Source organism: Trichechus manatus, unplaced genomic scaffold (genome assembly GCF_000243295.1).
Source record: "Trichechus manatus latirostris isolate Lorelei unplaced genomic scaffold, TriManLat1.0 scaffold00077, whole genome shotgun sequence".
Classification (NCBI taxonomy): domain Eukaryota; kingdom Metazoa; phylum Chordata; class Mammalia; order Sirenia; family Trichechidae; genus Trichechus; species Trichechus manatus.
Window position 1 is genome coordinate 11,027,719 of NW_004444013.1, and position 27,828 is coordinate 11,055,546.

Below are 27,828 nucleotides of genomic sequence, written 5' to 3' on the forward strand. Positions count from 1 at the left end.
AGCAACTTGAGAAGCTGAGCAGTGTCTAAATGCAGGGGCACCAAGCTTCACAGGCAATGCCAGCTAGGCACGTGGTGGCATGGACAACGGTCTAAAGAGAGGTAAAACTGATTCACACAGGAAACAGAGCAAGAACTGGTCCTAAGATTCACAGAGAAAATAAATCTGTTTTGCAAATGTCAACGTAGATCATGCAAATTAGTTCTAATCACCAATTTAAAAAATATAATTTTATACTATCTATATATTGTCTCAGAGCCCTGGTGGCACAATGGTTAAGAGCTCGGATGCTAACCAAAAGGTTGGCAGTTCCAATCCACCAACCCCTCCTTGGAAACCCTATGGGGCTGTTCTACTGTCCTATAGGGTCGCTCTGAGTCAGAATTGACTCGACGGCAATGGGCTTTTGGTATATACTGTGTCACATATTAGATACCACTTAAATAAACAACCTCATTAAAAAAAAAAAATCCACAACAGGAAATTCCCATTTCTAATTAGTTCTGATGTAAAATGTTTTTCTTATTGCGTGAAACACATACATACATATATTTTTGCTTATTATAAACAGTTTTTCAAAAACATTAAATTTTAAAAACATCAATTATAAAATCAATCATGAATAAAGATACAAACACAACTGCTTTTCACCACATTACTTAAATATAGGGAACATATAAACTAACATCTATAGAAATATAATTTCTTTATCTTCTGAAAGAGAACAGAACAAGACAAGAAGTTACCAACCATCTATCCGAATATGGCTGCTCCAGCTGGGGCTTAGGGAGTTTTGTCTCTCTTTCTCTGATGACTTGATTGAGAACATCTATGTTGGAAAGGTGTGAATACGGCTGAGCAGCATTATCAAAAAGCTCCCAAAGTGTCACGCCCAGGGACCTGTGGGGAAAAAAATAGTTATTTCTTTCTCCCTTTAGAGGCCAAACTTTTTAGACCCACATTTTTGTCTGTACAGTCATTAGTAATTTTAGGAACAAGGTGCGCAATGAAAAGGTTATTAATAATAAGATAAGTTCTTTAACATGAGAAAATACCTGTCAAACCAATAATCAACATCACAATAGCGGCAAAGAAGCATTTTCATTAAAATGAGGGACAAAACCAGAATGCCTCCTCACACTTACTACTGAATACTACTCCAGAAGTTTTGGCCAATGCAAAAAGATCCGAGACAGAGACAACAGGCATCACTGTAGGGATGAGATAATATGACTATCAATCTTAAAACTCAAGAGATTATCTGAAAGACCATTAGAATGATCTGAGTTCAGCAAAATGGTTGGATACAAGATAAATACCCTAAATTCTGAGGGTTTTGGTGAGAGGAAAAAAGTTCCATTCACAATAGTAGTAAGCATCAGAAAAAACCTAAGAGAAATCTTTCCGTGAACAAATGATCTCTTTCCCTGTACAAATGATCTCTTTCCCCGTTAAACCCACACATTTCTTGTTCTGGTTACTCCTACGTATTCTGGGTTTTGTTGCTGTTATGAAAGGGGGTTCCCTGCTACTAAAGCTGGCTGGCTGTGAGTCAAAGAGGCTGCATGGCTGACTCTGAGATGCTTGGCGCCAACCCACCTCACACCCATGCCCTGGTGCTCAGTCCCCAGGAAAACGTTGTCTTCTTCACAAGCAAGATGAACTACTGTGCTTGTCACTTCCTCTACAAGGTATCTCCTAGTTGTGTCTCTTTCCCTCCACTCACCGCGTTCTGTCATGTACTATCATCATCCATTTACTGCAATGGCTTCTAACCTGACTGCTCATGTGTGTCACCTGGGAAGCTTTAAACAAACACACACACTCATATTTAGGACCCACCTCCGAGGACTCTTGTCTAGTAGATCCAGTGTGTGGCCTAAAAAACTGGATTTTTGCAAAGCTCCCTATGTGATCCGGATGCCCAGCCAGGTTAGGGTATTGATGGTTCATGTGATTTTGATTGATAATCAGCAGAATGCTTATTTGAATAAAAAACTGTATTGTATAAATAAGAGTTTATAATTAGAAATTGTATAATACAACTTATGGGTCAAATTCTTATGCTAATTTCACAAATAAGTGAGAAAAAATCAGCATATTCAATATCTAAACTGAGAGATCTATTTATGTATTCATCGAAGAAAAAAAAAGATAACTTCCTCAATCCAATTTAGGAAGTAAGATGTGCCTTCTCCCTGGCACATAAGTGTAGGGGTAGAGGACCATTCTAGGTACAAAAGAAGTTTAGGACACTGTCAGTGACTGTAGGGGAGTTTACAATTAAACTGAGGAAAATAAAAAATGTATGAAATTAGGAAAGACCACAAAGGCCAAACATAACATTTCAATCTTGTTCTACTGACTGGAAAAACATCAAACAAAGGGTGCTAATGGCCCTTTATTACTGTTCCCTTCCCAAGCTTCTATGAGTCAACAGCAATACAAGTGTTATCACCACAGAAACTTGTTCTGACCTCTGACAAATACCTCTACCTATCTCAATTCCTTTGCATCTCTAAGTTAAGTTCCTTTCCTTCCCCCAAGGCGATTCCAAAACAAACCCCCCGTCCAGTTCCTACCATAGCCCTATTCTTCAGAGAAAACCAAGCAGGGGCTTTCTCAACTCCCTACTCTTACCACCTTCTAACATCGTTCTTGAGATCCCTCAGAAAGGCCTCAGAGAAAGAGGAGACATGTCTCCTGTCAAGGTCAATCTGCACTTGAAGTCTCTGTTCTATCCCGTCCAGTCTCCTCTGGGATAATCCCCATCAGTTACCTCCTCTGAGCCTGTACATTCAATGTTTTCCTCCCCACTGGCTCTTGCCTCCTTGAGTACCATCAAGCCTCTTTCTTCTGGAAGGAAAAAGCCTAATAGCTCTTATCAACACTTTACCACCTAACTCTTTGAGCGAGGTCCCTAATGCACCCTGCCATTCACTCCGTGGCACGTTGCATGGGACACTTCTGCCTCTGACACTGCTATCAGCGACTTCACAAACCGCCTAAACCAGTGGACATGATTCTGTGTCTGGAAACGTAGGCTAAGCGTTCATGTCAACCACCTCCCTCCACAAAGAACAATAAAAATGAAGGATTAATCATAAAAGCATCTTTTTAAGGCATCTAAGAACTGATAAGACAGTAGGGAATTACCAGGACAAAACTGAGAACTTAGAGAACTAAATAGAACATTAAAACCACCTTTGCCCTGGGGCAACTGCTGAACCACAGACTTGGTTCTGTGTTCTTGGTTTCCAGCGCTTGATGGGAGTGGTGGGGGGTGGTGGCAGACAAGCCAAAGCCCTGGGTCTGGCCAAGGTAAGGGGTCTCACAGAGATACTTCCTCATGGTAGGAATAAACCTGCCCCCTACTTGCTTTCAGGAGCCTGAAAGGCAAGATGCCTTGGTGGTACAAATGTGTGTGTTTGTAACCACACAACTGGCCGTTACCTAGACTTACAGCCCCAAATCACATCAGCTGAGCGGTTCACAAACTCTCCAGTGAATGTGTAAAGTCCTGGACCAGTAGCAAGCCCTGTGCATGGTGGTGCACCCTGGTGCCTGGCAGAAGTAAATGTATTTCCTCTTTGGGGGAACGTACCTTGCTTGATTCTACATTTCCAAGAATCCTCCCCACAAACAAGTCCCAAAAGAAAGAAGGCATCGTCAAGAACTAGCAGTAGCAAATCCACCAAGACTTCAGATGTTGGAATTATCTGACACAGATCATACCCCAATTACTAAAAACACTCTGGCAAATTTTTAAAAAAATCAAATAGACCTTCGAAAACAGAAAAATTAATAACTGAAACTATAAAGCTCAACAGAGAGGTTTAAAGATTAGACACAGCTGAAGAGAGAATTAGTAGCTGGACTAAGGTCTGAAAAATTATCCACAATGTGGCACAGAGGGTCAAAGAACTATTCATGTTAACTAGTTATATTCACTGAGGAAAATATAAGAGAGACAATTAAGAAACAGAACACAGAGTGTGAAGGCATAACAACTGTCTAATTAGACTTCCAAAGGAGAGAGAATGGGGCAGAGGCAACGTTTGAAGGGTAAGGGCTGAGGATTGTCTAGAAATGATGAATATCAACCTACAGATCAAAAAGCCAAATAAATTCCAAGCAGAAAATCTTAAGAAATCCATACCTATACACATCATAGTGAAACTACAATAAATGAAAGACAAAGAGAAGATTTTAAAAGCAGCCAGAGAGAAAAAGTCACATTACCTTCAAAGAGCTTAGGTAGACTTACAGCTGACTTCTCAATAGCAACAATGGAAGCCAGAAGACAGTAGAATGATATCTTCAAGAAGCTGAGAGAAAATAACTGTCATCAAGTGAAAATATATTTCAAGAATGAGGACAAAATAAATGTATGTTCAGACCTACAAAAAACTGAGAGTTTGTTACCAGGAGACCCTCACTAAAGGAAATTCTGAAGGACACATTTCAGGCAGAAGGAGAGTGATCTCAGATGGAAGGCCTGAGTTAAAACAAAACAAAACAAAACAAAAAATGAAGAGTAAAGTGATTTGATTATGTAGGTAAATTTAAACAACCACTGATGCTTAAAAAACATTAATAATGTCTGTGGGGTTAAAAGAAAAAATTAAAATATCCAACAATAATAACATAAAAGTTGTGTGTGTATGCATGTGGTGCATAGTTAAACAGAGTTAAAGTATTCTGAGGTCTTTGTTACTATTGAGAAAGAGGGTCAAGATACAGATTAACATTAGACTAATGTAAGGGAAGTATATGCGTGTTATAATTTCTAGGGTAACCAATAAACGTATAGGAACAGAGTATACAACTTCCAAACTGAGAAAAAAACAGTCTAAAAAAAAAAAAAAAATCAATCCAAAAGAAGGCAAGAAGAGAGAAACAGAAAAAGTAGGACAACAGCATAAAATACGATGGTAAATATAAATTAAGAAGACTGTAATAGAAATTGTTAGTCAAAGATTAGACACAATTCAGTTTCCATTAAACCGATCCCTTATAAATAACAGTATTATATAGTAGTCCAAACCCCCTTATGCTTTTTCATTCATCTCAAAAAATATTTATTAAACATCTACTATATGCAGGGCCTGCGCTAGGCACAGAAGATAAAAAAGACCTGGTTCCTGCTTTTAGGGAGCTTATTACTGTCAAATGGGTAAGAGAGGCAGTATTCCAAAGGTTACTTCTATAATCGCAATTGTGATCACTGCAATCATACCAGTGAATTGTCTTTTTCACACCACTGGGCACTCTTTTGTTCCTACATCTTATATGATTATTTTCCATTAAGAAAGTACTCAAGGAGAAAGAAGTTAAGACTTTGCTAAACAAAAGTCTAGTAAAGTGGTAAACACATACATACCAGATATTACTGTATTTAGTTTGATCTGCAGTTAGTAATTTGTCCTGAAAGCTGGTTACTAATTCTGGAGCAGTCCACCGCAGAGGGAAAACTTTTTTATCATCGGTTTCAATATAATCCTCCTGTTTTATTAAAAAGTATACAGCATTTTGAGCAGAATTACACTTTTCATGAGCTTAGTGATTCAATTCCAGGTTATTCTCAGAATACACATACCCACCCCAAAAGACGTATCAGGAAAAAAAAAAAAAAAAGCAGGCATGAAGAGAGGCTTTCTGGGCAGAAGGTACGTGAGGAGGTTCTCTGAAGCCTCCTGGCTCTATCGGCTGGTCTCAGAGCCATGATCGCTTGCTAACTCACCTTCCTGGAAAGTGAAGGTACGCCGTGTCTAATGCACAGAACACAGACTCTGAGCAACACGTCTTTCAAAAAAGTACCAGCCCTTATGCACTGAACAGGAAGTGGTGGTGCCGTTTAATGAGTAAGAGCACAGAGTGTAGAATCTGACAGACCTGGGTTGCAGGTCCTCACTCTACCACTTACCACCCATGTGACTGCAGGCAAGCAACAAATATGCCAAGCCTTTTTCCTTATCTGTAAAATGAGGGTTATCCAATGTCTGTCTACCTTTGTGAGGAGGATTAAAGGAGGTAGTGCAGGCAAGGACTTCATAGTGCTCGGTACATAGCAAGTGCTCAAGACACTAGAGCTAACATGCAGGCAAATAACCAGCTCATATTTGCAGAATATGTTTTAGTTACAAAGTACTTTGAAAATAGTATCCCATTTGGTCCTTGGGACAACCTTATATAAGACGAACAGGTATTATCCGAGTATTGCTGCTCAGAAAATGGAGGCCAAGTGGCTTACCTAAGGCCTCCTGACTAGGTGGAGCTTTCTTTCAGCTGGGTCATATACAGACACATGTATACACACACATACGCATGAATGCACGCACAGATATCAAAATCTCATGGATTTCTTCCCTTTTGGGAGTGGGTGGGATATACTTATTATACAGTTTAAAAACCTAAATCCCAAACTTACAGACTGTGAGCCAAAATTTTACTGAGCATATAATGGAGAAATATTTACATGACGTGTGTTTTATCATACAGGTAATAATAATCACTACCCACGTGTTCATACTAAAATATATTGTGCACTTTCAGAGTATATCAATTACACTGTGCATAAGTCTTTTTAGACAAAGCATTCAGAAAGCTGTCACAAAACCCCAGGCACACAGCCACTGACCTGACAAACCACACATCAGAAACCAGCACCACCATTAGAACAACTGGTACAAACTCCTCTCCAAAAGGGCACCAGAGATGAGAGTCTTACCTTTCTCTTCCAAAAATGGAGTGGTATTTCCACATTACAATAACATGACCATGAAATTAAATCAGATGGAGGAGATCACACGTAAAACTTTTGGCTTACCTTGTACCTGCTGAATCCGATTCCATAATCTCCCACTTTTACATTTAAGTCAGAGGTAAGAAAACAATTCCGCAGGGCTAAGTCACTGAAAACAGAGAGAGTGAAGTGAACACAAGAACACAGGGAATCCACAAACAGAATAACGTTACATGAAATTGCTAAGGAAAAAGGCTGAGTCGGAACAGACTCGACGGCACCTAACAACAACAGTAATCAGTATACTGAGTTCCTTGCTTAATAATTAAGGTTATAAAACTCTTTTTCATAGAAAAAGCATTATATATCATACTCTAGTTACTTAAACAATGGAGACTGTCTGAATATTCGTTTACAATAACTTGTATTACTTGAGTAATAGTCTAGTAGGAGTCTGTTTATAATAAGATTAATAAAGTTACAACTTCAAGCACCTAAAAATAATCTACATCACTAGAAATGTTTATTTTTCCCCCCTCCTTTTTCCAAGAGAAATAAACATTATAATCAGGCCCTTTTCAAATTACTCTCATTTCTTCCAAACACCACCTTTCCACAAGGGAGGAAAAAGTGTATTTTCAAGACTGACTTCTAACAATTCACTCATACAATTTATTTTAATACATTAATTTTCAAACATATAATTTGACAAATAAAAACTACATTTGCTAAAAACCAAAACCTACTGCTGCGAGTTGATTCCGACTCACAGTGACCCTACAGGACAGAGTAGAACTGCCCTGGAGGGTTTCCAAGGAGCAGCTGGTGGATTTGAACTGACGACCTTTTGATTAGCAGCTGCAGCGCTTAACCACTGTGCCACCGGGGCTTCTTTTTTCTAAAGGAACTTCCAATATAGATAATGGATTAAATTTTTTGGATTTTGGGTTTAGTCCCTACCATCTCTTCAATCATCAATTAAACGAGCCACTAAATTAGAAAAGAATATAATTTTAAACCATAAACAAAAGTTACCAAAAACTGAATTTCTCTAGCTCAAAATTTTAAATGCTTATCTTTATATGACTGTAGACCAAAAACTTAAGTCAATTATTAAATTCTTACTTTCAAGGATTTTAATTTCTAAAGCTCATGTATGAAATAACGAAGATAACGGTAGCAGCAGCTAACCCTGACATAATGCTTATAATGAGTATCTCTATTTTACAGATGAGAAAACTAACGAAGAGAGTGTTTAAGTGGCAGGTGTTTCTAAGTCTCAGAATCCTAAATATTTAAGAATCCTAAATAGCAGTACTTTGACCGTTCTCACTAGTTTCAATTCAACAGTTGAAACATATAAAGAATTAAACGAATACCTATGCTTCACAGTTCTGAAAAGCTGGGTTCCCTGGTGTTTTTCAGGGAAAGATCATCTTAACCAAATGGTCAAGTTATGCTCAATAATAGCTCTGAGATAATAGCTTCAGTTCCTTAAATTTACCACTAAAGGCGAAACCAACAATGACAGAGCTTACTGCATACCAAGGTAGGGTCAGGATGGCGTGGCCAGAACCAAACATCTGCACAGACAGCTTGGTACGTACCAACGCTGATGTGGTTACATAATAACTAATACTACGCACTTCACGTATTAACTCATTTGATCTCCACAACAACCCTATGAAGTGGGCACTATTATTGTCCCCACTGATAGATATGAAAACTGAGGCACAGAGAATTGAAGTGACTTTGCTAGGGTCACAAAGCTAGCAAGTTACTGTTCAGTAGTATTTTAATTATTTCCCTGTCAGCAACTATCAATGACAACTGACAATTAACAATTGCAGCAAACTCTGTACCTTGCATACAGGTCATCCTCAACACACACTGACCTGCATCTCAAGTTAGTGATGTTACTCTCTCCCTCTGTGTGTTTGACAAGGGACGATTTTCAAGGTGCTTCGTCTAGGCACTTACAGCTATCTGGGAGAAACCTTGGGACACCCCAACTCCACTGTCACAAACCATACAGAAACTTCCAATCTTAACAGAATTGGTCCCTACTGGAAGGGAGGGACGGAAGGAGGGAGGAGTAACTGGCCACTGGAGGGCAGAAAAGTGAAAATGTTTCAAGTCAGGCACTTTTACCCACTGTACCAAGAGCTGCAACTGGGGCAGTGCTGTGGGTTTTGCCAACACAGTAGTGAGCACCATTAACAAGCATTTCTAGGGTCTCAGTAAACCTCCCCAACAGCTTCTTCCTAAGACCAGACTGAAAAGCTGGGTGCCAGCATTCCAGCAGGCCTGGGGCAGCAGCCCACGGCTGGCTGAAGCGCTATTCAGAACACCTGCTCCACCCTCTGGCCCTCAAGGCCATCTCAGAGCACCTGGCACCTTCCACCTTGGCCCAGTCAAGCAACTCCTGGACAACAAGAATACTGCCCACTTCTCCCCCACTCCTCTTCCCAGTGGCTTTCTCCTTACTGATGTTAGTGTAGGACTTTAGATACATCAAATGTGAAGGTTAGATACAAAGATGGAAAATTATATGTGCAAAAGGCCTTTGGCTCTCATTATAAAAGACATTATAGAGTTCTAATACAATCCCACTGATACTCTCAGGGGAAGGAGGAATGCTTCTCATTACCTGACAACACGAGGTAATGAGGCAGAAAACAATGGTATAATTGGGGGAATTTCTTACAAAGCCTGCTCCAGGCTTCTACCCCAAACATTTCAGTCACCACAGTCCAGTGGAAAAAAATATTGGACAAAGCCAGAAGACCTGCGAACAAGTTTTGGCTCCGCTACTTAGTAACTGTGTGACTTTGCGCAAGTCATACAACAAATTGGAGCCTCACTTTCCTTACACAAAAAAAAAGAATGAGCGTGTCATGGCTAACTCACAGAAAAAAATGAAAATACATACGAAATGTTTTAGAAACATGAAAGTGTCATACAGATTCAAGGTAATGATATCATTCAGTTCAAAATTGGTAAAAATAAATACTCTCTAAAACCCAACACCATGCAAAGCTAAAGATGAGAACAACACAAAGGCGTAAGTCACCCAATAACAGGACTGACTCTTGACGTCAATGGCCCGTTTGGGTCAGGAAACACAAACACATGCCCAGTATACTCTCCTCTCAAGCTGAAAAACAGGTCTAGTGACAAGGCTGCCAAGTGACACGAGCCCTGGAAGGTGCCTGGCCAGTCACCGCTCACTGGCAGCGCCCTCTGTCTATGCAGCTGTCAGCGACTTTGTGGGACTCCAGGCCAGTGGGGGGTGCTGACGGACACAAGGAGGCACGAGGCCACAGTTCTAGGGAGTTTCACTCTAGGTTCTCAAGGAACCATCTCTAATTGTTCTGAACTCATGCTAGAATTGTAGTCCACCCAGCTTTGGAAGGAAAACAGCTCAGCTGAAACAGCTCCATGTGGCTGAAGCCATTTTCAGAATGATCCATACCTGTATATGCTGGAGCATAGTTCTACTCTGCACACGTGGGGTTGCCATGAGTTGGAATCAACTCCACGGCAACTAACAACAACAACAATTTATGTTAACTACCTATGCTTCCCTGAGTAACCTGGGCTCCTGATAAAAAGAGCCACAAACAGGAAGCAAAATAACGTTTACTGAATATTCTTCTAGGAGCTTGGCAAACACTATCTTATTTAATCTTTATAATCGCCCTTCAGGGTGAAGATTATCCCATTTTACAGAAGAACTGGGCTCAGAAGGATTAAGTCACATGGCTTACACTGGTAAAGCTAATGATAAGCGAATTATCAACTTCAATGCCAGTCTCTCTCTGCTTATCACACCATGCTGCCTTTGGCAGCCATGAAGTTTAAAAAAAAAAAAAAAATCACTATGGGGCTCTGAAGAGAGTCCACCACTTATCCCTCTAAGATGGGATGCTGTGTAAAGAAGTACAAGCAGATTAAACCAAGAGGATTCTGATAAGGCACAAAGAGGCAACTGAGAGTTTTGACAGCTTTCACCCAGAGCTCCCAGTGCTGGACAACGTGGATGTTCTGACTGGTCAGAGTGGGCAGACTTCACTCAGCAACTGGGCATTTGGATGATGTCACCTCAAGGGCTTAAGAAGAGGGCTCCTCTAGCCTAGAAATAGTGGAACCTCTGTCTGCTTTCTGATGTTAACTGAAAAGGCTTTATCATTTTGCCACTTGGAATGATATTTGCTGAGTTTTGTTAGTCTTTATCTTATTGAAATTGTTTCTTTTCTTTCCTACCAGAGATTTAAATATGAAATAGCTGCTGCATTAAACTAAAGAACGTTTCGGCAATTATTGACATAGTGGTTTTTTCTCTTTTACTAATGTAATGAATTATGTAGACACAGTCTGCTAAAACCTACCCCTATGTTCCTAGAATAAGTCTTACTTGCTTTTTTCACACATTGCTGGATGTAACTTGCTAATATTTGTGTTTATATTCATTAACAATAATAGTCTATAATTTTCTTTTTTTATACCACCTTTTGCTGTTGAAGTTATGTTGGCTTCATAAAAAGAAGTACAGAAATTTCCATCTTTTTTATGGTCTGGAATAGCTTAAATACATTGGAGTCATCTGTTCTATAAAGAGTAGATGGAAATCAAGTGTGAACCCTCTGGACCTGGTGCCGCTTTTAACGGAAGCTCTTTAATTACCTTTTCAGTCTTTTCTAGGGTGTATTAGAATTTTCCATTTCTTCTTGGATTTAAACTACTTTTACATTAATTCCTTTTTTCTGCCACCTTTCCTCATTTCTATGTGAAATACATCACGGGAGATACAAAAGTAAAGAAGATCCTAGCCCTGCCTTCAACATATTTTCCATCTAGAAGCGGGAAATAAAAACATTCACGGATAGCCAGCACATATAAATTCCTCTTTGGTCTTCTTGTTAGCAGTATCTTCTCTTTCCAAACCACCCTAAACTGTACTCCAAAAGTGATTACAAACATGTTAAAACATAACACAGTTCTTTGGAAAACATGCTGCTAAGTGAAATAAGTCAGACACAAAAGGACAAATATTATATGATCCCACTTATATATCTAGACTAGGTAAATGCAGAGAGACAGAAAATAAATAAGTGGTTAGGAGGAGATGGGGGAGGGGGCAGTGAGGAGTTACTCCTTAAGGGGTCCTGAGTTTCTGTTTGGGTGATGAACAACTTCTGGAAACAGTGGTGACGGTTGCACAACATGGTGAATACAATTAATGCCACTGAATGGTACACTCAAAAAATGGAAAAAATGGCAAATTTTCTGTTATACAGTGAAACCTGTGAGAGCCAGAACTCAACAGAACTGCTTTCTTTTTCCGGGTCTCGGAAGTTTTGCATTTTTGCAGGGTGCAGTCTTAGTACTCTTCTATCATTCGTTTTAGTGGAAAATATTTGAGTTTTCCTTCTCTGACAGGTTTTCATCTTCTACATCCCAGTCTTCGCAGGTTATACTGTATGTAGTTTAACCACAATGAAATAAAAAAAACAAAAACAAACCTCACACTGTTCTGTTAATGTCATCCCACTGCCTACAAAATAGTCCGAAAGCCTTATACTGACACTCGAGGCCTCTATAATTGGTTTTAAGCTACGTCTCTGTTCTTATCTTCCCCTATTTCCCTCCGTGCATCTTCTGTTCTGATTAAATGTGACTATTTGATATCTCACTAAAATCCCTTTCCCTCTTTCTCACCCACCACACACACCTTCTAGCTAGTCACTTCTCCAACCAGGTCCTAATTTCCTCCTTTCTCCATCTTAATCTTCAAAGATAACTAAAATGCTACCTCCCTCAGAAAACCTACCTTGATTCTCCCCACACAAAAGTAACTTCGTCTCCTGGGGTTTGTACCTTAAACAATGGCACTTATTGAGACACAACAGTACAATAAGGATGGTAAGAGTACAGGCTCAAGAGTTTGATGGCTTGGGTTCAAACTGCTCAGTCAACTTAATGGCTTAGACAGACAAAGCACTCACCACTCTGAGCATTGGTATCCTCCTCTTTAAAATGGGGTTAATAATAGCACCTGCATCATGGCTCACAAGATCGTCCTGAAGATTAAATAACTCTATGTAGAATGCTTTACAAATGCTTGGAACGTAATAGCCAAGCATGTTCTAACTCTCCTGCTGGAGTGTTAGTAGGAAGCACGTATTTTGCTTTGATTTTAAATATATTTCAATATCCCTCACACTGTCAGCACAAGACTGGGCAACATTCTGTTCTCTTGTACACGGGGTCGCCGTGAGTTGCAGCCAACTTGACATCAACTAACAACAACAACATATCCGTCACTTTACCACTGATTGCCTTTGGTAGGAGTTCAATGATATTTCCTGAATCAATGAATTTTACATGGTCTTTAACTTAGTATCGAAACAAATCCAAAAAAGCTGAAAGTAAGACAAGGCCCAGCTTCATCCATCATAATCATCGTTTACTTCTCCTGCTTCTCTTTCCTCCCCTGGTTGTTACCAGACCAGATACTAGGAGCTTTAGGGTTTCATTTAATCCTCACTGTAGTTTTAAGAATTCAGCACTATTACCACCACTTTCCTAGTGAAGAACCTGGGGCTAGACTAGGAGAGTAGCTGTTTGCAGGACTGTTCATTCTTTTGTTTCGCATACACTTATTCCTACAGGCTTCAAATTCAGGTCTGACTCCAAAGCCTATGTAATGAAAGTCTTTAATTATGAAATCAAGACGATGTTAGATTTGTAGTTTGTTGTTTTGTTTTTTTTTCCATTTAATACTACTATGTGACAGGGACTACCTGTGGCTTTGATTCACCATAAATGATCAAATGAATTAAAGCAAAGGTCATAGTTATTACCATATGTAAATTTTCACCTTAAAGACCAATATTTAACATAGTAAGCATTAGAAGGAATTTTAAAAAGGTATATTCTAAAGATTACACACACAAAAATGAGTGAAAACCCCTAATAATTCACTGACTTAAACATTTAAGCTAAAGTTGCAGAACAAGCTGATCAGTAACCAAACTTTCTAAGCTTTACCAACGTGGACACCCATGTAAAATGACATCGTGGAAACAATCATGTAAAATGACATCTACCACTAATAGTGTTTACTGATCAGCTCCTATGACACTCGACACCCAACACTGAGGGCTGGCTAAGTTAGTAACCTCAGTGCTCCTCAGCGGAAAGTTAAGAGGAAGCGTGCTAACCTTGTTGTTGTTAGTTGCTGTTGAGTCGATTCTGACTCATGACTCCATGTTTACAGAGTAGAACTGCTCCATAGGGTTTTCAAGGCTGTGACTTTTTGGAAGCAGATCACCAGGCCTATCTTCCGAGGTGCCTCTGGGTGGGTTTGACCCACCAACCTTTTGGCTAGTAGTTGAGTGCTTAACCGTTTGCACCACCCAGGAACTCCTATGTTAACTTTAAAGAGGTTCTTCCACACACAGTCGCTGCTCTGAGTACTGCCTCAAGGCCAGTGCCACACAGGTCTCTTGGACACGTGAACCGGCAGGACAACCCGGTGGCCTGTTGGAACCCTCTTCACTGAGCTCACCTCGGGGCCCTGGTGGCATCTCACTGATGGGCTGCGCAGGAAGACTCGCACTCGGGGGACAGGGAGTCCCAGGCTCTCGGCCAGGACAGCGTAGGATGGCATGGCATGGCAGCACACTGGCAGCCTCTGCTGTTTACATGGCCTTCATGAAGGTCATATGTACTATTTCAGAAACGCAGACTACCTGGGACACAGGGATAGGTCTCCTCTTAAAAAATAAATAAAAATAAAATTTAAATGGAGGTGCTTTACTGGAACATTTCCAAACATAGTTGACATCTGCTGTTCTATTTTTCATCAACACAGAGTCCTACTTGGAGTCAACCAATAAATATTCTAACTTCCAATTTTAAAACGTACTATACGGTATGCTCCCAGCAAGAAACAAAATTTTGCCCCAAATGTAAATTATATGTATAAAATATGGCTACTTTTAAAAACCAAATGTTTTCTACATGAACCACAGCCTCATCTACCCTGAGACCAGAAGGACTAGATGGTGGCTGGCTACCACTACCAACAGTCCTCATCAGGGCTACAACAGATGGACCCTGATAGAATGGGATAAAAATGTGGAAGAGAACCTCAAACTCCTTAAAACAAACAAAAAACCAGACCTACCTACCAGACCTATCCCCTGAGATACCCTTTAATCCTTGAACAAAACTAACCCCTGAGGTTATTTTGTAGCTAAACAACAAATTGGCTCAAAAAAATAATGAAAATCAGCCATAAGTACCGTGTTCCTTTTAAAAATCACTTATATAGACCAAATGGTCAACAATTACCTTTAAACAAAGATGAGAATGTAAGAGGGCAGGGAAACTAGATTAATGAAAATGGAACAACCAAAACAGAAGTAATGAGAATGTTCATACATTGTGAAGAACGTAACCAATGTCACTGAAAACTTGTTTAGAAATTGTTGAATGGGAACCTAAACTGCCGTGTAAACCTTTACCGAAAACACAATGAAATATTACTAACAAAAACAAACAAAACAAAAAAACCTAATGGTTTCAAGCATTTTCTTTAACTTGAATTTTTGTACCTGAATAAAATCCAAACCATTTGATTTAAATTTATTATCTTTATTTCTTCTAAAGTTCACAAGACTCTAAATCAGGTAAAATTTTAACCTGATCAAACTCTCTGGAAAATAGTATTTACTCTGACATCTTTACCAATTTTCAAAATACACTAGTAGAAATGTACTTGGGCTTTCAACATAATTTCTAGCTGTCTTTGATAACTTTATGATGCTGATTCTGATATGATCCTCTTTTTAAATGTTGTATTCTCCAAAATTTAAAAAGTTCTAGACCAGATAATAATCTGTGTTTTACAAAATTTTAACAATAAAGATTAAAAAACTAAACATAGGAGCTCTCCATTATAAAATAAATAGATCTTTAAATTTTGAAGTTTTGTATGGGGATTCTGCCTCAGGCCTTAAGAAACCCATAACCTTTCAGGTTCTTTTGAAAAGCATATTATCGGAATAATTTGTTCATTACAGAAAGTCAAACAATATAAAGATGTGCAAGAAAAATATTAATAATTTACCTTCTCCCTCACCCTAAAGTAATGCTAAGAGGTACTCCAGCCTGTTCTCACTCACACACACACACACACACACACACCACACACACACACCCTAACAAATACAGACAGATGCTGTCTTATTTTTAAACAAAATGGAGCCATACTATATTCTCTGTGACTTGATTTTTAAACAAATATAATACTCCACAGACATCCCTTCAATCAACACACACAGGTGTTCCTTTCCAGGTCTTTGGATTATTAAAAAGTTAAAAGAGCGAATTAAAGTCAAGTAAAGAGACCTAAGAAATAATCCATTTTAAACATAAATCTGAACTCAAAAGGCTAGAGAAGAATAAGCAGAAATCTCCTTTTGGAATCACAAGCCATCATCTCAGATAGGACTCAAAGCCTCTTGTTTTAATCATGAAAATCACCACCGAGGATATGAACAAACACACTGCGCTCCAAAGAATGGTGGCCATTCAAGGACCTGAAATCTGTGCTGTCAATCACTGTGCTGCTCACACCCAACCCTGACCACTGGTCACCCCTGCTACAGGTGCCACCCTCTTCAGATCAGATCACTCTGCTGATGCGGGGGTGGGGGAGCTGACCGAAGCCCCTCCTTACACTGGCCAGAAACCAATGCTAGGACCTTATAGGAAAAGACGATGCGAGCTAATCAGACACACTGCTCTCTCTCTCTCAGGAATCTGGACTGGCATACACTGTGAAACTCAGCCTAAAGCGAGCATTAAAAGGCTGCGAGAACAACCTGAAGAATGCAATTGACGTTACTGAATTGTACATGCAGAAACTGTTGGGATGGTGTATGTTTTGTTATGTGTATTTTCACCACAATAAAACTAATTTTAAAAAAAGGATGCAAAAAAGATGTCATGAGGTAGGCTGAGGCTGCTTACTGCCAACTCTGAGGCATCAAAAGTTTTGAAATTCTGGAAATAATTTCTAAACCTTAGGCTGGAGAACAGTTTAAGACATTCTACTCCCTAGTATTGTTTTACGTGAAGCTCAGCTCAACCCCTACTCTGGCCCCAGGAGGTACAGCACAGCCCTGCTTTTATAAACTGAGAATTGGCTTCACAAACTGTCCTCCTTAAGCGCTGCACAGCCTTCTCACAACCTGAACAGCCTCCGCTGAGGGCAACGCCAGCGATGTGGAGGGCAGCCCCTGACTGGACGCCCACCTGTGCAGGAAGTGCAGCTTGTGCATGGCAGCCAGCCCCGCGGCGATCTCGCACGCCATCCTCTGCAGCAGCATGGTCTGCGAGTCCCCTCGCATGTGCTCGTGCTCGTTGCGCAGGTAAGCTTTTAGATCACCCTGCAAAGAGTAGTGCATTTTAGTTTCAGATGTGGACTGTGTGAGTGAACTGAGCAATTAAACGTGTGCCTTTGTCAACACTAATTATTACAATTACTTATCAGAAATCACTTATGTTTGAGGTTAATAAAGAATCTCAGACTGTCCAAGTTTTCAAGTTCAAGTTATCAACCAAAGGTTTCCAAGGTATAGAACACTATCCTTTCAGGGCCATTCTAACTAGATTAAACACTAGTTTATCTTTGTTATATAAATACATGTAAAAGAAAACAGTAAAAAAAAAAAAAAAAAAAAAAGATAACTTTGTAATACTGCACACTTTAACTGTTGTTAGCTGACGGTGAGTCAGCCCGACTCATGGCGACCCCATGTGTTACAGAGTAGAACTGCCCCGTAGGGTCTTCTTGTGTAGAAGTATAGAAATCTCCATGTAACTAAGAGATGATACAGAGAATAAAAGAAATGGTACCATTAGCTCTGCCTCTGAAGGATCCTAGGAGAAACATGGTCAGTAACAGTTACATCGCGAAGGCACCACATGGCACCACCAAAGCACTGATGAGCAATGGAGGGATGAGAGAATGACAGAAAAATGGGTGGGAAAGGAGGGAGAAAACAGGAGGAAAAAGAACACTCAGTGCTGGTAACAACTGCTCAAGTCTTCGACAACTTCCCCTGGCCATTGTTACCCAGAGACCCCTGTGAGAAAGAACATTCCAGAAAAGTCACAAAGTTAACAAGCCAATTTGAAGGGTAGCAGCATGAGCAGGAAAAGGAGCAAATTCCATTGAGACATCCCACACACATCAAACCTGCTGCCGCCGCGTCGATTCCGACTCACAGTGACCCCACAGGGCAGAGTAGAACTGACCAACAGGGTTTCCGAGGCCGTAATCTTTATGGAAGCAGATTGCCACATCTTTCTCCCGCAGAGCAGCTGGTAGGTTCAAACTGCCGACCTTTCTGTTAGCAGCAGAGCGCTTCACCACTGTGCCACCAGGATTCCTTCTAATACACGCTGTGTGCATTGCGAGGTCCCAGGTACTCCTGTCTGACTTGCCAGCACTCCTTGTCTTTATTTCATGACTTTCATTGAGGACTGTATGTTTTGCGGTTTAACAGTATGTCTGTTTTGGGGAATACAACTTCTGAGGAGATAAAATCTGTATTCTACCGACTGCATGATTAAATATTTATTGATGTAATTTCATTCCAAATTAAAGTGTTCTGTAATCAAAAACCAAACCAAATATGTTGCCGTTGAGTCAATTCTGACTCATAGTGACCCTATATGACAAAAGAGAACTGCCCCATAAGGTTAGCGGCCACATACTTGACCACTGTGCCACCAGAGCTCCTTTTCTGTAACCAGTTAATAAAATTTAGAAAGCAAGCGAATAGCTGTTTTCTTTAAAACTGAGCCAAGAAAAGACTTTCTGAAGAAGGAAACTTCTCTTGACCAGCTAAAGAACATACTTCTTCTGTTAGTGAAGAAAGCAAATTTATCAAATTCCTTCAAGAATAAAACTTTAAAGCACAATATTTCTTTACAAACGTGTCTATATTTAATACTAAGCACACTCTAATGTACCTTCTAGATCCACTCTAAATCTGTATTTGTTTTCATTCCGTATCAATGATCTTTATATGAATGATCATGACATAGGTGGTGGTGGTGGGTGCCGTCGAGTCAATTCCGACTCACAGCGACTCCATGTGTTACAGAGTAGAACTGCCCCATACAGTTTTCTTGGCTGTAATCTTTATGAGCGCAGATGGCCAGGTCTTTCTCCGAGGAGCCCCACTCGGTGGGTTTGAACTGCCAACCTTTCAGTTAGCAGTTGAGCACTTAACCATTTGCACCATCAGGGCTAGCTCTTGAACACTGTGCCAAGCAATGTGCTCAGTGTTTCACAGCTGTTACCTCAAATAATTCTCACAACTGGAGATGTTTTACAGCCGTGGAATGGAGGCTGTGGGAGGGGAATTCACCACAGAGCTATGAAATGGTGGAGCTGCACTTCCACTTTTCAGTTTACCAACTTGTCAAGGAAATTCTATATAGCAAGTGAGTTAAGTGAATATGCAATTTATCTTATTAAAGAATGGATAATAACTTCAATAGGTCAATCACATCAACATGCAGACTCCTCCCAAGCACACTGTGGCTGCTCTGTCGGGGAGGCAGTGACTTCCTCTGGGCACCTACGTGCCTACTCAACCAACATCAGGTTCTTCTCATGTTTCTTTCCAAACGTAGTACTTTCTCCTTTTGTTCCCACTGGAATGACAAGCTACTCCAGGAGGAAGAGACATCTTTTTTTTTTTTTCCTTTAAAAACTATATGCCACTCCTCACTCCCGTAGCTTCCATTCAACACTTACCTGATAAAGGACTTGTAGCCAAAATATACAAAGAACCTTTACAACTCAAAATAAGAAAACAAACAACCCAGTCACAAGATGGGCAAAAGATATGAACAGACACCTCACCAAAGAAAACATACAGATGGCAAATGAGCATATGAAAAGATGTTCAACATCATATGTAATCAGACAATTGCAAATTACAACAACAACTAGATACTGCTACACACCTATTTGAATGGCTAAAACCCAAAACACTGACAACAGCAAATGCGGGTGAGGATGTGGAGCAAGGGGAACTCTCATCCACTGCTTGTGGGAATGCAGAATGGTACAGCCACTTTGGAAGACAGTCTGGCAGTTTCTTACAAAGCTACACAATCCAGCAATTGTGCTCCTAGGTATTTATCCAAATGAGATGACAACATATGTCCACACAAAAACCTGCATATGAATATCTGTAGCAGCTTTATTCATAATTACCAAAAACATTGGAAGCAACCAAAAAATCAGAAGCATAGGTGAGTGGATGAACAAATTAACGTATATCCATACAACAGAATATTATTCAGCCATTAAAAAAAAAAAAGAGCTACGAAGCCATGAAAAGACATGGAAGTACATTAAATACACATTGCTGACTGAAAGCAGCCAGTCTGAAAAGGTTACATGCTATGATTCCAACTACGTAACATTCTGAAAAAGGCAAAACTACAGAGACAGTAAAAAAATCTGTGGTTGCCAGTGGCCCAAGGGGTAGGGGACAGGGCTGAACAGGTGGAACAGACGAGCATTTTTGTTGTTGTTAGGTGCCATCGAGTCATTTCCAACCTACAGTGACCCTACGTACAACAGAATGAAACACTGCCCAGTCCTGCGCTATGTCTGAGCCCACTGTTGCAGCCACTATGTCAGTCCACCTCCTTGAGGGTATTTATTTTTCGCTGACCCTCTACTTTACCACGCATGATGTCCTTCTCCAGGGAATGGTCCCTCCTGATAACATGTCCAAAGCACATGAGACTAAGTCTCGCCATCCTTGTTTCTAAGGAGGATTCCGGGCATTTTAAGGGCAGGGAAACTATTCTGTATGATAGTGTAGTGGTGGACATATGACATTATGCATTTGTACAAATATATAGGACTATACAACACAGACAGTGAACCCTCATGTAAACCATGGACTTTAGTTAATAATACCGTATTGCTTCATCAAGTGTAACAAATGTACCACAGGAACGCAAGATGTTAAGAGGAAACTGTGGGGAGGAGAGGGAGTATATGGGAACTCTGTGTGTTTCCTGTGCAATTTTTCTTTAAACCTAAAAATGCTCTTAAAAAGTCTATGGGAAACAAAAGCCCCTCCTTCGTGCCTGCTCCCCTCCCCACCCCTATTCCAGGCAAGGCTCTATCTGGCATGAGAGTTATAGGAATAAAGATGATTTTGACAACAATCAAATAAACCCAGAACAATTCCAAAGGGAAAAAAAAACCACTTTCAGGTCTATGGGCTAATGGGGTTTTCATAAGGTAGCCCATATGGAAACCAAATACAAAAACAAATAGCTTAAGTATATTTACATTACCAATGAAACGGCAAGTCAAATTCATTTGCTTAACCTCTTTATGGCAATATTCATCTAAGGAAAAAATTACTCTCACACGAAGTAGGATTATGCTGTGCTGTCTCTGGCCAATTCTCAAAACAAACAGTAGCTGCTGTTGGCAAACAGGACTCGCTACAGGTGAGGGTATAGTTATTTTTCAATATTATCTAAAGTATATTCATTACCACTCACTGTTCTTAAAATATCTTCTCTCTGCAACACCCCACTCCCCAAGCTTCACTAGAAGATAAAATGTAATAAAGAGAACGGGGTTTTACTTAAAGGTATTAAAGCTTATGTTTCTAGCTTGGCAAAAACTAAAAGGGTTCCCTCTATTGAAGAAGATAAGGTCAAGGCAATCTAGGCAAAAATATCTTTAATTTGGAAATGTGGAATTAACATCAAAGATTACTAGAAGCCTAATGGCTATTTCTCCTGGATAAGACTTACTGGTGGGTTGAGCAGGACCCAAGGTTAGTTCTATGTTCTAGAAAGGTCCTAAGAGCTCTCCTGAGGTTTACAACAATCATAATTAAAAGTCTTCAGGGACTTCACAGGTTTCTAGGACCAAAAAAAACCTCAAACCCGTTGCTATCGAGTCGATTCCGACTCACAGCAACCCTATAGCACAGAGTAGAACTGCCCCACAGGGTTCCAAGGCAGTAAATCTTTATGGAAGCAGACTGCCACATCCTTCTCCCATGGAGCAACTGGTGGGTTTGAACTGCCGACCTTTCAGTTAGCAGCCAAGCGCTTTAACCACTGCACCACCAGGGCTCCTTTTTCTAGGACCAGAGGGAAGCAATTCAATGTTCATGAATATCTGCAAAGAAAAGTTAGCAGAGAAGCTTTAATATCAGCAAAAAAAAAAAAATTATATTAAGCAAGTATTAAAAATTGATTCATTCTATTTAAAACAGACAAACCTGTATTTAGGTAACTTTTAATGTTTACAGTAGGCAGACAGGGATTACTAGTTTGGTCCATTATTTAAAGAAAAAACCACAAGAACATCAATATAGTCTGAATTAAAATAAACTTTCCTTTTTCTAAGTTTTAAAAATTTTGCAGATCCTCTCCAAAGCCCCCCAAAGGCTCCACAACAAAAATTTATGACACTAGATGGCAGCAAAGTGCTGTAACAACAACTCAGGTAACACTAAGCAACTTGGAGTTCTCAAATGAGTCATTCCAAGACCTTTAAGGGGACACTCATAAAGATTCTCTTAAATTCCAACATAAATTGCAGTGAAAGCTTTATCCAACTTTTTGCAGGACACAGAGCAATGAATTAATTTCAATACAATGTAAAAAACACAATAACAAAAATTACAGTCATTTATGGCTAGTTATGGCTAGTAAGATGACCTTTTGAAAATTTATGATTTTTTAAACATTTAATGAAAGGGTTAAAGAATGACACAGACACATATCCACCACCCAACTGGTGAAACGAAACATTACAGCTGAAGCCCCTGGACACCACGACCCAATCATACCTCCTTCCAACTAGAGGCTGTTTCTTACCAGAAGCTCTCTTCTAACTGTGTCTCCTTTATCTCACTGCCACTCAAGCTAGCCGCCTATCTATATGTGTACACTTATATATCATCTTCTCTTTCGCTAAATCATGGACTGTTCATGTCCACCCTTGTACCTTTCTGAACTCAATCTCTTCATGATTCCACCTCTTCTTTCTGTTCAAATGCTCAAATACCCCTCAGGTAAATCCCTCCTCTGACTTCATGATTTTCTCCAGCTCCATCCCATGTCTCTGCTTCTCCTTGAGGCAAAACTCAAAAGCACAGTCTTTTCTGCCTCCGTCCACTTTCTGGTTCTCTCCTGAACCCCTGCAGATAGCCGCCACCCACCCCTTGACTACAACTCCCCTGTCAGGAGTATCGATGGCTGCCAATCTGTCAAACCTGAGGGTCACAATAAAGCTACAGTCTGTTCCTTCCTTCTTCAAACATGTTCCTCCCCTGGCTTCGGGACACCTGATCTCCGGGCCTTGTCCTCTGTCACTGGCCACTCTTCCTCAGCCTTCTCTGCTGGTCTTCCTCCTCGCACTGGTCTGCAGTGGACATGCCCTGGGCTCAGACCTAGGTCCTTGGCACTGTGGTTACTCGCTTCCCAGGGGGTTTTATCCACCCCATGGTTTTAAAAAAAACCCTCTCAGATACATGTCTCTGGCCCAAACCTCTCCATCTCCAGAGCTCCAGACTCGTCTGTCCAGCTACAGACTGGACATCTGTCCCTGTGTGCCTGAGAGACATCTCAAGCCTAATACGTCCAACATAAAACTTTGCCAATCTCCTCCAACTCAGTAAATGGCATCACCGTTTTCCCACACTATCCATCAGACCAAAAACAAAGAAGTCATTCTTTTTGTGAAAGTACACATAGCCAAAGATACACCATTTCAACATGTACAATCGGTGACACTGATTTAAGTTGTGCTACCATTCCCACTATCCTTTTCCAAATTATTCCACCACCATTATCTTAAACTCACTGCCCCCTAAGCTTCCCATCCAACCTTTCCATTTGCCGTTGTCAATTTGATCACACATATATAGTTCTTTAAAAGAGCACAATGCTCAAAGCAGATGCATTTTACTAATTAAGATAAGCTATTTTTTGGTTCAAAGTATACTTCAAGGGATAGTTCTGGTTTAAGGTTTAAAGCTTAAGGATTATCTCAGGGCAACAGTTTGGGGGGTTTATCTAGCCTCAATAGCTCCAGAGAGTCTGGATTCCACTGAGAATGTGAAATTCGGTTGTGTGTTTTTCCCCCTTTTGAGCAGAATTCTTCTATAGAATCTTTGATCAAAATGCTCAGTAATGGTAGCCGGGCACCATCCAATTCTGATCTCATGGCAAAGGAGACAACCAGACATACATTCAATTTCCTCCTCTGATTCCTAACTCTCCTGAAGAAGTAATTCTTGAGGTCTCTTTGTCTCTACACTCCCACACCCAATCCATCACTGAGTCCTGGATCTATTTTCAAACTGCACTCAGATCAGACTACCGCTCCCTGACTCAACTGCTGTCATCCTGGTCCAAGCTGGCAGCCCAGCTTGTGTGCATGACAACATACCCTCTAAGTGGCCTCCCTGCTCACACCCTGAGCAGACAAAGGGAGTCTTTCAGAACACAAATTAAATCATGATCTGTCACTGTTTAACATCACCCCCTGGTTCCTACCCGACATATTATTGCTTGTCTGTCTCCCACTAGAAACTAAGCTACTCAGGGCTGGGACTCCATCTAGTTCTCTACTGTGTCCCTAGAACCTGGAACAGTGCTGGGCACATAGCACGAGTTTAACAAATATTTGTTAATGAGTTTCTTCCTTTTCTTTGCTTAAACACATTAAAAGAAAAGATTTATCAAGAAGTACTAAATGATGTCCCCAAAATTAAAGCTGGGTGAATCATTTTTCCCAAAGCAGTTCTATCATATAATTTTAATTTAACAATCTAATAATAATGAATTCAGGAGTAAATCTGTAATTTCAAATTTTTACTGGGCTTTAAATGTATTTTATTGTTTCAGTACTCAGCATATTAAAGCTATCCAAAGACAGTTAATTTAGAAAAATAATATTTTACTTTTTAAGTAAATAAACCTAACTGTATTTGGAAGTTTTATCTTTCTAACTAGTAAACGCAATAGATTTTACTTCAAAGACGGTGTCTGGATTATTCCAAAACCCCATTTAAAGCTCGATCCCTAGGAATCTCAGAATGCATTTCTCCACAGTTTACAGCACTGTCCAACAGAAACAAAGTGTGAGCCACATACACAATTTTAAATTTTCTAGCAGTCATATGGAGCCCTGGTGGCATACTGGTTAAGAGCTTTGCTGCTAACTAAAAGGTTGGCAGTTCAAATCCACCAGCCACCCCTTGGAAACCCTGTGGGGCAGTTCTACTCTGTCCTGTAGGGTTGTTACGAGTTGGAATCAACTCAACAGCAACAGGTTTGGTTTTTGGGTTTTCGTAGTCATATAAAAAACATAAAGATGTCAGAAAAAAAAAACAACAACCAGGTAGACAGGTAGATTAACTGTAACAATAATATATTTTACTTAACCTAATATATCCAAAATATTATCATTTCAACTTGTAATCAATATTAAAATTTACGGAGATATTTTATATTCTTGTTTTGTACTGAGTCTTCAAAATCTGACATACATTTTATACCTTACAGTGTATCAGTTCAGACCAGCCACATCTCAAGAGCTCAAGAGTCACATGTGGCAATGGCTGCTGTACCCAACAATGCAGTTATGGATAATGATTAGGATCCCAGTCAGCCCACTCTAGCACCCTCCAAACGTGCCAGGTAGATCACCACCGAGAACGTGGCCTCTGCCAGTACGTTTCTCCTACGCTCCAACCCCAGATCTGCATCTTGGTGACACAGGAACAGGAGCGAGAACACAGCATCTAACGGGTGCCTCGGCCAGGCGGTGGGGGCAGTGCCAGTGAAGAACTAGCCGAGGGGGCAGGGAGGGCATAGCCAGCCACATGCCATGGGGCAAATCAGCAAGGAGTCAGGACCGCCCCAGGGCAGCCGTTCAAGCGTGGGGAGGGAAAGCAGGCCACTGGCAGGGCACCAGAACAGGACCAAGGGCCCAGGACCAGGATATTCCCATCTCCCCCAATCACTCCTCACTTTCCAGCCTGAAATGCAGTCTTGGTGATTAAGCACAGTGCCTTCTCCTGTGAAAAGCCTGTGCCGGCTCTGTGGGAGGAAGGAACACCGCTCACCTGCTCATCTGTCCACTGTACCTGCATGCCCTCTCTCTTCTATACGAGCTCCTTAGGGGCAGGGATCACATCAGTCAGCTTTATATCCCCAGAACCTAGAAGAGTACCTGGTGCATGGGGCTTACTTAATGAACACAAAAAAGAGATGCTTATTAATTAGGCAAACCAAACCCAGTGGCTCCGTGAGAGAAGGATCGGGCGATCTGCTTCCGTAAAGTTTACAGCCATGAAAACCCTATGGAGCAGTTCTACACTGTAACACAAGGCGTAACCATGAATCAGAATCGACTCGACAGCAATGGGTTTGGTTTTTTCTTTCATTAATTAGGCATTTTCAGTACAAAGCGTCAACTGGAGGTTTCCCACTGGTAGAAAGAATACAGACAACATTAAACCAACTGGTATAAAAGTACACAGAATAAAGTCAAGCCATTGGTGAAGACACTCACTTTGCCAACAGTAATGATGTGAAGTAGACAAGTCAATTAACCAAACAAAGGAAGACCAGAAAGCATGGTCCTCAAGTCAGACAGACCCGGGTTTGATTCTTCATGTTCCTTCATCTCTCTCAGCCTTAGTTTTCTAGTCTGTAAATGGAGCTACCACCACTCAGCTCACGCATTTGTCAAGAAGATTCATTAAATGAAATAACAAATATCAAATGGCCAGCACAAGGCCGGACACAGCGAGGTTAGCTCCCTGTCCTCCTTACTCCCCTGCATGGGCAGCAGCCAAGGTTCCTTCCAGCTCCAAGAACCTGTGAGTCTAGGCTTTCCCTGATTTTGCCCATCCTAGTCATCTATCCTTCAAGAAAGACTGAGGGAAGCAAATCCCACAGAGGAGTGTGCTACAGGAATGCCAATCTTGGAGGCAGATGTCAAGGAGATGTCTTCCCCATTCTCATCTGGCCACCACTCATTACTTTCAGAACTTCACTCACTGCTCTCTTAGCTGAGTATACCCATTGCCATCGAGTCGATTCTGACTCATAGCGACCCTACAGGATAGAGCAGAAATGCCCCACAGGGTTTCCAAGGAGCGGCTAGTGGATTTGAACTGTCAACTTTTTGGTTAGCGGCTGAGTACTTAACCACTGCACCACCAGGTTCTTTATATGAAAGGAGGCACTCCTGTAAAGAAAATACTATTATCCCTGCTTTGGAGTCAGGTGATGGGTGTGGAGGAAACTGTTCACTCTTAAGAAAGATGAAGACAAAGCGGAGGACTTATTATCACAGTTTAAACTACATTCTCCCCATCTCCTCAGCTTGCACTCTGGTCTCCAGAGCAGTTTGTCTCCCTCCCTGCCTTTCACCTAGCCAGTCTACTCTTCCCAACGGGAGCCGACCTGCTCCTCCCAACCCTCCATGCTCCCGCCCGCCAGCTGTATCCTCGGTTGTTCCCCACCCATACAAGCACTGTCGTGCTGTTCCCGCTATCCTTTTCTGCCTAGAGAAAGGTCTATCCACTCATTCTTCAACACATATCAAACGTCACTTCCCTTGTGAAGCCTTCCCCAATTTTTCCAGTTAGAATTTATATACTCCTATACACATTACTCAAATCTTTGAAATTATGATTAATTTAAATAATCAAATATTAATAAAAATAACTGCTACTTACTAAACACTTACATGTACTCAGTAATTTACATTTATCATCTATTTTATTTAATGGTCATGATACTCCTAAGGGCTAGACAGTATTATCCCCATTTTCCAGATGTTTAAACTGAGCCTTAAAGAGTTTAAGTCATTTTCCAAGGTGATCAACTAGTCAGTGACAGAATGAACATCTGAAGGCAGGCCAGCCTGGCTCTAAAGGCAGATAAAGCAGAGCTCAGGCTTATTCCTCTCTAAATTC

The 27,828-nt window shown here is 40.6% G+C and overlaps 1 protein-coding gene across 1 annotated transcript in view; it reads right to left on the bottom strand.

The window, feature by feature from the left end:
- Window positions 1-27,828, bottom strand: part of LMTK2 (lemur tyrosine kinase 2) — a 109,628-nt gene that overhangs the window by 16,635 nt on the left and 65,165 nt on the right. The window contains exons 7-10 of the mRNA XM_023735340.1: window positions 17,075-17,208; window positions 6,830-6,914; window positions 5,384-5,505; window positions 751-900 (exon numbers count right to left, since the gene is read on the bottom strand). Of these exons, the coding sequence (XP_023591108.1) occupies window positions 751-900; window positions 5,384-5,505; window positions 6,830-6,914; window positions 17,075-17,208 (491 nt within the window). The remainder of the gene's footprint in view (window positions 1-750; window positions 901-5,383; window positions 5,506-6,829; window positions 6,915-17,074; window positions 17,209-27,828) is intronic.